Source organism: Bubalus kerabau, chromosome 7, assembly GCF_029407905.1.
Source record: "Bubalus kerabau isolate K-KA32 ecotype Philippines breed swamp buffalo chromosome 7, PCC_UOA_SB_1v2, whole genome shotgun sequence".
In the NCBI taxonomy this organism is placed as follows: Eukaryota; Metazoa; Chordata; class Mammalia; order Artiodactyla; family Bovidae; genus Bubalus; species Bubalus kerabau.
Genome location: NC_073630.1, coordinates 106,141,183 through 106,153,454, shown reverse-complemented (window position 1 = coordinate 106,153,454; position 12,272 = coordinate 106,141,183). Strand labels below are relative to the sequence as shown.

Below are 12,272 nucleotides of genomic sequence, written 5' to 3'. Positions count from 1 at the left end.
ACACATACAATCGTGTTCCACTTTTTCCATCCATCTTTTGTTCCATTAGTAAACCAAGGAACACTGGCAGTATGGATAAGTGTGTGAGGATAAAGACAGTTATCCTGGAAGTCTGGAGGAGCTCTGTAGAGGCAGTCACTTGCTGGGTGACCAGGGTCAGTCAATGAATGAATCTCCACTAGCCTCAGTTTTTTCATCTGTGCAACAGGATCTGTGTACATCTGTGTACATCTCTGCCATACAGATGCAATGATCTCAAATATGCAAAATTCCTGGCTCAGACCATGTACATCCATGTGTTAGTCGCTCAGTCATGTCCAACTCTTCACAACCTTATAGACTGTAGCCCACCAGGGTCCTCTGTCCATGGGATTATCCAGGCAAGAATACTGGAGTGGGTTGCCCTGCCCTCCTCCAGGAGATCTGCCTGACCCAGGGATTGAACCTGCATCTCTTACATCTCCGGCATTGGCAGGTGGGTTCTTAACCACTAGCATAACCTGGGAAGCCTCAGAACATAACAGAATAAATGACTGTTATTATCACACACCAGAACTATACATAAAGCCTCTATCCTTCAAAGTGTCCAAGTTTACCGACAGGAATGCTCCCAAGATAATTCATTTTTTCCCACATTCTCCCCCTGCCTCCGACACTGAACTCAAAGATCCCTTATACCGCTCCTCCCTCCTGCCAAAACAGACAAACAAAAACCTAACTGGAGTCTAGGATAAACCACCCTATTCAAGCATGGTTTGTATGTTTCGTTTCATCAGCTGCACTGTTTTCCATGATTGTTCCAAATGCTTGACATTCTGGCAGCATGAGTGAAGAAACACTGGGTTCAGCCTGGGGGCTTAACCTTCATCACATGAGTTTCATCACTGTTCCTGCTGCTTTTTCTGTTCCAAACACATTTTGGGGAGAAAAGCAGTTAATAATAAGGAAACTATCTATGCTTTTTAAAAAAAAAACTCCCAATACCTACTGAAATAACCACTCACTCTTATCAGCTCAACTATGAAAATACAGTGGAAAAAAGTCATTTCTGAAATAAATCAGAAATGTTTTCCTCAAGTAAATGAGTAATTACAGTGACTCTTACTGTCCCATGGTTTGGGCACAGTTTTGAAAGGAATTCCATAAAAATATATCTGCATTTTCCATTCCTATATACTTAAATGAATTTGTTTAAGACTTACAAAGTTAAAGGCAATTGTCAAAAATCTGTTTATTTTCTTATTGATTTTAAAATGAGATTGATAAGAAAAAACAAAAAAGGCAATTTTTCAAACTAATATTTAAAAGCATGCTTAGAACTAATGATTTCAGCCTGCATGTATGATTCCAACTTCTACTGAGGTAATATTTGGGTTCTGTGTGAGCATGCATGACCAGTATCTGCAAATGTGAATAGAAAAAAAAAAAAAAAAATCCCACAAGGGGTCATCAATTATTACAAGTTTGTGCGCTATACTAGCTCTTCAACTACGACAGTCTGGTAAGCAAACACAAATGAGTGAAGTTCATAAACATGGTGTTCAGGGTAATTTCCATAACCAGAACCATGAACAGGCCGGAACAGCCATTAAACCAAAGTGGCAGTGTCAATACCTCCATTCCTACCTCGGCTCGTAGCACAACATATAAAATAAAACCTTGTTGTAGTCAATGTTAACTGGGCTATCTTCAGCTTTTTAAAATGTATTCTTAGCATAGCATTTCTAAGCATAGAAGATCTGAAAGTCTTTATCTGTTCCTTCTCAAATTTAAGAGAAAAATGACAATCTCAAAAATCACAACAGCCTAAAGTAACCCCAATCTCATCATCTTTTCCACTGTATGTTGAATAAATCACTTATCAGATGTATACAAAGAATAATTCGATTATGTGAAAACATTTAAGGTGTAAAGAAAAAGCTGAAAAGGAACACCAAGAAGAAATTTGGTCAAGCTCTTGAGATTTAAGAAAGATATTTCTCTCATTTTAATTATAGTTAACTTTAAAAAAATGTTGCTTTTACTTTACTGAACTTCAAAAAGATTTTAAAGTGCCTAAATTATATCTATTATGGACTAGGAAAAGTGAAAGACCAAAAACTGCTAGAAAGTGAGATGCTATCCACAGCAAAACAGAGACGGCAGAATACCCCTTCTGCCCAGAGCCAGATGTAAATCACCTACAGAAATAAGATTCCACTGAGAGTTACACTAATAATACATTCATTCCTGAAGAAACAAATGCATGTTTTCACTTCTTTCTGGAGAAACTGAGGCATTCAGGATTTCCCAAATGTCTCCAAGATGAATGAGTGGTGTCTGGCTGATGATTCACGAGTCCCTGGCACTCAAACCTACCTTTTTTTTTCCATTCCGTGAAAATCTACAAAGAACACAGAAATCCTGTTTAAAACTTTAATCCTTCTGAAAAACAGGATGAGGCTTTATAAGTTTGCTAGGAAGTCTTCCTACTAAAAACTACCAGTTTTTGACAAACTACTCGAGTTGATCTTGAAAAATATACATGAGAAAATATTCATGAAAATTCTGAAAGCATGAATGGGTAAAGAAAGGAGACCAGCTCCATCACGTACCAAAACACATTATAAAGGTACAGTCATTGAGATGACGGTGGTTCTTGAACAGAGAACAAAATGTTTCGTCTGAGGGCAGGAAGGTGGAACAGGAGTGGGCTGGACCACCCCTCCCACTCCTTAAACCAAAATAAAATATACAGGAATGAAAAATGTAAATAAAGATACATCTTTTATTTTCACAAAATGTCACTGATACTCAAAAGAAACTTTCTGGAAGTATCTATAAAAAACTAATACCTTCAAGGGGAGTGATCTAAAATGAAACAGAACAACTGTGAATATTCATGCAACGAAAGCACTGCATCCACATTTGTAGAGCAGAAACTTAAGAAGATGGTAGGAGAAACAGAAACTCTCTAATTGTATGAGACTTTATTCATCTCTCAGTCCACAGCAGAATAAATGGACAAAGAGTATAGAAATAATGGAAAATAGACGTAATGTGCAAACCCATATATAACTCTGGACCCTGAAAATACGAATATACCTTCTTTTCACATGTTCACAATACAGTCATAAAATTACCATCTATTACGCCACAGAAGGTCTACAGCTAAATACATGAAATGAATGCATGTATGAAAGTTATATAAAGTAACTATAAAATGGAGGTACAAGAGAGATGAGGTGACGATGAATCTAGGATCCTTGAAGTAACTCTACATAATTAAATAGAGCCCTGACGCATGCAGAGGGTAAGAGCTTTCAGTTCCTCTAGTTGTTTGTTGTGATCACTTTTTTTTTTTTTTTAAAGAAGCCACAGAATCCCTTGAGAAAAAGGTACTTAAAACCATCTGGTACTTCCTAAAATAGCCAAGGTAGAGGATTATCTATTTCTTTATATAAACTAAAAGAACACCACCTCCTACTGTATTTTCATGTTTAATTAACTTCAATGACAAGCTCATTCCTGGGCTTTGCTTAAACTTAATATATACAGATTACTTCTTCAAGATCTGTTTTTGACAGATATGGAGGCCATCTTTCACCCCACTCCCCATAACAGCCTTTCACATGTATAGAACGATGCTTTGTAGATTGACCTTATTAAAACAGCCTTCTTACAGTCTACATCTTCATTCCCTGATGACTGTCCTCACTGAGCTGGGACTACATCCTTTGTTTGATGGCTTCCAAACCAAGAAAACGTCCTTGAAGGTTTCTGTTTCCGTATGTTTAATTTGTTTATATGTATGCACTAACTAACGCAAAGTCTTAGAAAACATAATCTCTGTTTTTAAAGTTCAAGTTACATTGTTATGGAACTCATTTTGCCTTCACTAAAATAAAATTAAAAAAAAAAAAAGAAAAAAAAACAGGGCTGAGTTTTGATAGAATTAATTCACAACCAAATTTTATTTTGAGAAACTGCTCCATGATGATTATTTCCTAAAACCATACTTGCCCTGTTTTAAAAATGCCATCCTCCTCACCAGCGTCACTTATTTGCATGCACATTCTGAAAGGACAATTAATTCTAACTTGTCATGATTTGCATTTTCTCCATTTCAGGTTAACTTCCTTGAAGGTCTTCACAGCCCACATGGGACCAAGTTGCCCACACTCCCTTATTCTCCGGCCTGGCTCGGTTTCTGTCATAGCACCTAACAGAGTTTGCTGTTGCTCTGCAGCCAGTTTGCTGATCTTCTGTCTTCCTGCGGGAAGGGAGATCCTCATCTGTCTGAAGCAACACAGGGCCCTGCTCACACAATGCTGGCTTGGAGTGAACAGTGAGGCTCCATCAATTCAGGACACAGAGAACCAACGTTAAAAGCGCTGTCCATGCATGGGAATTGGCCACAGTCACTAAGCTATTAATACTGACAGATAATCTTTAAGTGGGCTTCCCAGGTGGCGCAGTGGTAAAGAGTCCACGTGCCAGTGCAGGACCACACAAGAGTTGAGGGCTCAATGCCTTCAGGAAGATTTCCCTGGAGAAGGAAATGGCAACCCACTCCAGTATTCTTGCCTGGGAAATCCCATGGACAGAGGAACCTGGACGGCTGCAGCCCACGGGGTCGCAAAAGAGTCGGAGGCTACTGAGCGCATGCATACGCACGCGCGCGCGCGCGCGCGCACACACACACACACACACACAATCTTTAAGCAGATTACTTATTAATAAATTAATACTCAGAAGCAGTGAATTCTGATAACATCCCATAATGCACTGATGCCTCCAAAGCAGAAAAACACACCAGGCAAATTCATTCAGTCAAAGCAGCCACGCAGCAGCCAATGAAGCAGGGCCTCATAGCTCTTTTTGTTTTTGTTTTCCCAGAACAGCTGTCACTACCATCACACATGCACATACAGACAACTTTGGAGCATGTCATGAAATATTTCTGTTGTAAAATAGGTCTATCTTTTCTAGAAGGCTGGAGCACACCATCAACTGAAGGCACGCAGTCACCATCTTTCCTGGCAGGAACCCAATTCTAATAATTTCCAGAAGCTTCATTTCATTAACATATCTTTGCATGTGAGGGTGTACTAAATAAGACAAGCTAATTTCTGCCTGAATGTTTTTTGTTTTTTTTTTTACTAAGTGCACTGAAGTAACAACTTCTAGGGCCATTTTGTAGTTATGAAAGAAAGGGTACATATTTATCCTTTATTGCATATTTGATATATATATATATTTATATATAACATATATCCTATATTACATATGTGTGATATTTGAGTTGTGGGTTGGAACTTTCTTCTGCAATTTTAGCAACAGCTGATGCTTTAAATTTGGTTTTCTTTCAACATTCCTTTTCATACTGGAGGAAAAAAAAAAGGAATGTTGAGCACCAAAGAATTGATGCTTTTGAACTATGGTGTTGGAGAAGACTCTGAGAGTCCCTTGAACTGCAAAGCGATCCAAACAGTCCATCCTAAAGGAGATCAGTCCTGAATATTCATAGGAAGGACTGATGCTGAAGCTGAAACTCCAATACTTTGGCCATCTAATGTGAAGAGCTGACTCACTGGAAAAGACCCTGATGCTGGCAAAGATTGAAGGCAGGAGGAGAAGGGGATGACAGAGGATGAGATGGTTGGATGGCATCACCAACTCAATGGACATGAGTTTGACCAAACTCCAGGAGTTGGTGATGGACAGGGAAGCCTGGCGTGCTGCAGTCCATGGGGTTGCAAAGAGTTGGACACGACTGAGCGACTGAAATGAAACATTCCTTGATAAGTTTCTTTTACAAATCAGATCAGATCAGATCAGTCGCTCAGTCGTGTCCGACTCTTTGCGACCCCATGAATCGCAGCACGCCAGGCCTCCCTGTCCATCACCAACTCCCAGAGTTCACCCAGATTCATGTCCATCGAGTCAGTGATGCCATCCAGCCATCTCATCCTCTGTCGTCCCCTTCTCCTCCTGCCCCCAATCCCTCCCAGCATCAGTCTTTTCCAATGAGTCAACTCTTCGCAAATAGCCCAATCAATTTAAGAAATACCAAAGGGATTTCTTTATAGAAAAAAAAAGTTGTAGTTTTAAGTCATATATAAATTTTAAACATTTCCTAATAATCAAATGCAAAACTGATCACATCTCAGAACCACTACTTTCACAGCCACAACCACAACAGACCATGAAGAGTACATAACTCACAAAAAATTGAATGAATGGGCTATGGGTGAGCATGTATTTTGAAAATCAGTTTGGTGGTTTCTCCAAAAAGTTAAGCACAACACTGTCATAAGACCCAACAATTCCACTCCTAAACAAGAAAAACAATCTACACAAAGGACCTGCAAATACTCTGAGCAGCATTATTCAAGTACCCCGCCCCCACCAAAAAACAAAAAAAGGCAAAACGCCGCAAACAAGTCTATCCTATGCACACAATGGAATGAATCATGCAGCAAGGACAGAGCTCCTGACACCCGCTATGCCACAGAGAAACTTCAAAAAATTCCATGAGTGAAAAAAAGCCAGGTGCAAAAAAAGGCAAGGTTCCATGCACATGAAGCACCCACAAAAGGCAAACGTATACCCAGACAAAAAGTGGATTAATGGTTGGATGGGGCATGAGGGGAGATAAAATGTTCTAAAATTGATTAAAGAGATAATTGCATTATTCAGTAAAAGAATTAAAAATCGCTTGAAAAGGCCAACTTTTAGGATCTGCATTATATGCCTCAAAATGGTAAAGAGACCGGGGTGGGGGGGGACCTTGGGCTCGGAAGAAGCATCCATAAAATGAGAAGTAATGTGGGAGATAAAAGATCTGGGTGACAGTGAACATGTCTGGATTAAAGCTAACCCCTATCCATTTGTAAAAAAAAAAAAAAAGTCACTTACCACGATACCCAGAAGACCAAAAGGAGTGGAGAAGCTTCTACTTTGGTCTTTAAAATAATAGATAATACCATTAGCTTAGGGATTTCACCACAGAATTATGGGTAACCTCAAATAGAAACCAAGTTTCATTCTAGGCTAATCATGACAACTGTCAAGACTTTTAAAAGCCCACAAATTAAACTCACATGAAGTAAATCCAATGATTTCCAGTTAATCCTCAGAAAAACAGGACTGTTAAAATATGTTTGTAAGATGTTTGTAAGAACAGGTCCCTGTCATGAGGGTTAAAACAAAACTCCTACATTACCAGCAATATGATAGAAATTATCAAATTCAATCTTTTATGACTTCCCACCTAGGGCTTTTTGTCTTCCAGGCAGTTTCAACTCAAAAACAAAAATTAAGTTTAATTGGTTTACTCTGAAGTTTACTGAAACCAAGCGACACAGACCATACTGTTTATTCGTCTCTACATCTTCAGGTACCAGAGCCTCATTGTGAAACATACTGGGTTTCCTCCTACCCTTTAAGTATCCTAATGTTTGTAAATGTTGCTGCCTGATTTTTTCCATGTGGTACAAAGTTTGTATTCACACAGCCTGTTTTTTTTTAAATGAAGCACTAGCACAAGTATGCCTGAACTCTAAGAGGGAGTTGAGAGAGAAAGGCAGATATACAGACTATAAAAGAATAACAGAAAAATGGAATTACTAAAAATGTAAAGGCTATGTCAAAATTACTCAGAAAAAAACATAAAATGAGAGTTTGAGCTCCTGTTTTACAGTCTAGAACTTTGAATCAATAAGTATTTTTAATCAAAAAAAAAAATCCTATTTTCAAATGGTCTATTAACTCAGCAAGAAGCTATTTTCCTTTAAAAAAAAAAAAAAAAAAACCTTAAAATCCTAAGATCATGAACTCAAATTTTTATCAGTGCTAAAGTTACCACCTTACTAGGCAGGTCATCTCACTTAGAAATACTGAAGGTAAAAAAACATATATATTACTTTGTCAATCATGAGACAAAAATATATAATGCCTACAAAGCTGGATAGTTTCATACTTTCACACAAAACAATGGGAACTGGTTAATTTTATACCACTTTCCATAAATTCACATCCCGAGAAAATCAGGTACACCTGTATTTTTAAAGCAAAGAGAATGGGGAGAGGAAAATCATTTAGCAAGTTACCCAGATGCACAGCTACCCAGGATGAAAGCCACAGGACTGTCTCAGCTCTTGCACCACCACCAAAACATATGCCCCACATCAAAATTTAATTACACTGCACAACACTTTGTGAATTGAGCTTCATATTTTTATCGACTGCTCTGCTTTTGACAGGACAGTTTCCTGAAGGAAAGTTCCAAGAATTGAAAAGTTCCAACACCCACATACCAGAAAGCGTTTCCTGAATTTTGTTACAGGAACTGACTTCTGCTGTAATTTTAACATTTACTTTCCAGAGGAGTTCCATTTAAAAATTTTTGTTGCAGATTCTTTGCTCAACACCTAGACAATGCTCTTGCTTAAAAGAGTGGGGGTGGGGGGGGAGAAAAAAACAAACTTTTATTTCAGTTTCAAAAGTTGGGATGTGATTGACTGACTCACTTGTACAACTGACTCAGTTGTAACTTTTTCCCTGGGACCAAAAACAACTGCCACCTGACAGGGGACAGGGGTGGGGGCATGGAGTTAGCAATTTTGGGAGGGAGCCCAGAGTAGACATGAAAGGGTTGATTAGGTAACCAGGTCCTTAAGAAGTAATTCTTGGGAAAGCTCGGCTTGAGCAAACATTGGAGGTTGCTTCTTGGTATCTCCCTTTTCGTGTTTTAAATATAGGTGCATTTGGACATTTGAACTCATAGAATTTGTAATTGATATGTAAATTTATAAAAGTAGACATCTTCCTTCTGTACCAACCTCTTGTCTATTTCATTGGGGGGGAAGGAGGAACACGTGCACCGATGAACATATATTAAATCAGAATGTAACGGCATTGCATGATATAGTTTATATGACACTATATCTCTCTCACACACACCTGATTTCACCAAGAGTGGTAGGTGACCCTCTGGCCTCAGACCCAGCAGGGCTCCTCTACCCAAGCTCAACCCTGGACCTACCCACTAGGAATCTCTGGGTGGGGGTGGGGGGAGTGTAGAATCTGCCTGTTCAGAAGCTCTCGTGGTGCTTCTTGTGTCTAGTCCGGTTTGAGAACCTTGAGCTTAATATAACCACCCTGCCCCTAAAATATTCCTTCACTTTTATTTGTTTCATTGCCCAATTGAGTGGTAAGCAATACTGGAAAGAAAGGCAAGATCCTTTGTGGGTAAAACACCGGCAAGCCAGTGACTCAAGAGTCATCTCCTGAACTCTCCCTGGCCCACCCAAACAAAGGATCAAGTGGCCCACAGGCCTCCAGGAGTTCACCATCACATGAGCCATGGGGGAGGAAGGACAATCCTTGGTACTTTCAGGACGTGGGGGAACTGTGGGTGTCCCTCTGGAAACACGACACCTAATCCCCAAATCAAGACAATTTAGCTGTCAATAGAAATACAATCTATTCCCCCTTCTGTTTGCTGCGGTTCCTTTTGACAAGATGTCACTACTGGGATTTCCTCTTAATATATTAAATCTGACATCAAATTACTGCTTTGAGTAACAGCCTTAAGAACCCGACAGGAGTTCCAATCTGGTTAAATTAAAAGAGAAGCCAATAAACCAACGCAAGAAAACAACAGACGTTCACCAGAGAAAAAGACTCGCAGGATATTAAGTTGGCTGGCTTTGTGGCCCTCAGGTTAAGCTTTAACTCGCTATGGGTAGATAGGAAAAGGGGAAAGTTTGCACAGGGGCGGGATTCTCAACACTGATCGCTGCCAAGACACAAAAAGTCAGCGCTGGGATGGTTATTAAAGTTAATTTTTACTTTTGGGTCTCCAAGGGCATTAACACCAAAAGTTATAAATCTTATCCACCTCCCTCCCCCAGGGCCTACTGCTAAACGTCATCTGCGACAGACATACTCGAGCAACATATTATTTTGTGTTCTAATTGCTTTTTTATTTCGAGCAAAGGAACACATTTACATTCGTACAAAAATGAATGAAGGGGGATTTTCCTCGTGGCACGGTGGATTAGAATATGCCTGCCAAAGCAGGGGACACGGGTTCGATACCTGCCATGGGAAGATCCCATATGCTGCGGAGCCTGCAGCTACAACCACTGAAACCTGCTGCCTAGAGCCCGTGCTCCGCACCTAGCGAGCGGCCCCTGCTTGCTGCCAAGTAAAGAAAGCCTGCACACAGCAACGAAGACCCAGCACAGCCAGAAATAAATAACTTTTTAAAAATATAATGAAGAACAATCTGAAGCAAAGCTAAAATACTACAATCTGGCTCCCCCCAGTTTTTTTCTCTGAAGGAAAAAGGATAGGTAACCATTTAAGCCGTAAAAGTTATGCACCCAACCCGTATCAATAAAATGAACCACAACAGAGAGGTAATGACACCCAAGCTTGGTATGTTTGTACTTCTGAGCCAAGAAAAGTTGTCCTCAGGGTGCCGACTGTATTTCCAACTGGTACGGAAGGTAAAGTCAGAATACACTGTAGTTGGTAGGCCTTTCTCACCACCATGTCAACGTACAGGACTTCCCCTTTCAGAGGACAGATTTTGGAAATACATTTATCGTCCTATCTCGGGAAGAAAATGAAATGGAGAACTTTGCTAACAGAAAACTAAGTTCAGATATTTAGAAGCAATCAAGTTGTATGTCACAACTCAAAGCAGTTATGAAACGAACCAGCTTTATACTTTCTCCATTTTACAACTATTAAGTAAATACATAGATTCCCATGCTCAAAACAAGGGACAGTACCCAGATAAGGGTGATCTCTCTTATTGATGATTAAGATAATGAATATATTTGACATTTAAGTTGCTTAAATGAAGCATTCACTGAATTCCATTTTCAAAATGGTATAGAACCAGTTAGTGAACACCCTTTCATGGTACAGTATGGAATCCCCTAACTCTGGTGAGACCGCTTGAGTCCATTTTGCCAAAGAAGATCCCCATAAATCAGCTGATTTTAAAAAAAAGACTCAATTCTCCTACCACCTTCATCATGGTAGAACCTGTCGTCTGAGCCAGGAAGCTCAGTTGGGCTCTCAGGATGAACTAGAAGGAAATCACTTAAGGGACCTGTCTGTCTCTTTTCTGTCCAGGACACAGTTTACAGTGGTGTCATGAGGGAAAAAATGAAGGCGTTCACTGGGGCAAAATACCGCATAAATTATTTCCCTCTTGAAATCACTTCCTTGAACTGCACTTTCCAAAACACCATTCTTCTTTGATATTTGCTCATATTTAATCAGAGTTTTTTTGCTTTCATGAATTTTCTTCCAAGGTAATCTTTACAAAGCTCATAAATCGGGGGTGGGGGCAGAGGATGGGGCAAAACTGGTTCCATACCAGTTTAAGGGCCCTGCCTTTTGCAAGGGAAAACTTTCCCCGCCAGAGTCAGAGATCCACCAAAAACCAGCTTCATAATAATCTTGGGAACAATCTGACTTTCCTCTGTTTTTTTTTTTTTTTTTAAACGTCATTAACTTTAGGCAAATTCAAACAAAAAACCTGTGGGAGAGTTCACTAAACCTAATTTCCTTTTGCAGTTTGTCTGAAAACTTTTTTTTTTTTTTGAGATGCTCTCAGCCACTAAAGAAGCAAGTTCAACTCCCCCAATCTCATTGGAGCACTCCAGCCCACCCTACCCTGGAGGTGGGGGCGGGGAGAACAGACCAGGGCTTCTCAGGTAGCGCGAGGTGCATTTAAAACCAGTTAATCCCTACCGGTAGTTGAAGATACATATATATTCCTTTCTAATATTCAGGGACTGCTTCAATGAAAGGGTTAGCAGAGATGAAGAATCAGACAAAGCCCTCTTTTCTCTTTTACCCATCAACACATTCCTCAATATAAGGCAAGCTAATCCTCATAGAAAAGGATAGATCTACAAACTGATAGGATTTTATACCTTCCCCTACCCATCATAGGGTTTACCAGTCCACAAAAGATGGTGGGCCAGGCTATATAGGTCTATGAAAACAGTTTCTAAGAGCTTTAGGGCAGAATTTGGAAACTAAAGCCACAGTCTGTAACTATTTCACATTAAAGGAAGCAAGTTTGTTACAATTCTCACAGGAAGTATCATCAATGTATCTGCTCTGCTTACAGATTCCCAAGAACTGCACACACTGATCTGAGAGAGGAGGCATAGAGTATGCTCTGCTTTAACAACCTTGTACTTTTAAGTAACTGCCTTTCTCCACAATTCTGAAAAGGCAAACCATATATTTGACGT

General features: G+C 39.7%; 1 protein-coding gene across 15 annotated transcripts in view; it reads right to left on the bottom strand.

Annotated features, from left to right (window-relative positions):
- AFF1 (ALF transcription elongation factor 1) overlaps positions 1 to 12,272 on the bottom strand; it is a 196,929-nt gene that overhangs the window by 124,398 nt on the left and 60,259 nt on the right. The window contains exon 1 of one of the 15 annotated variants that reach the window (XM_055589043.1): positions 6,901 to 7,736. The exons of 13 other annotated variants lie outside the window; for them this stretch is intronic. In XM_055589043.1, the coding sequence (XP_055445018.1) occupies positions 6,901 to 6,971 (71 nt within the window). In that variant the 5' untranslated portion in view covers positions 6,972 to 7,736. Of the gene's footprint in view, positions 1 to 6,900; positions 7,737 to 12,272 lie in introns of those variants that run through there. One more of the 15 variants, XM_055589042.1, reaches the window with a different exon arrangement.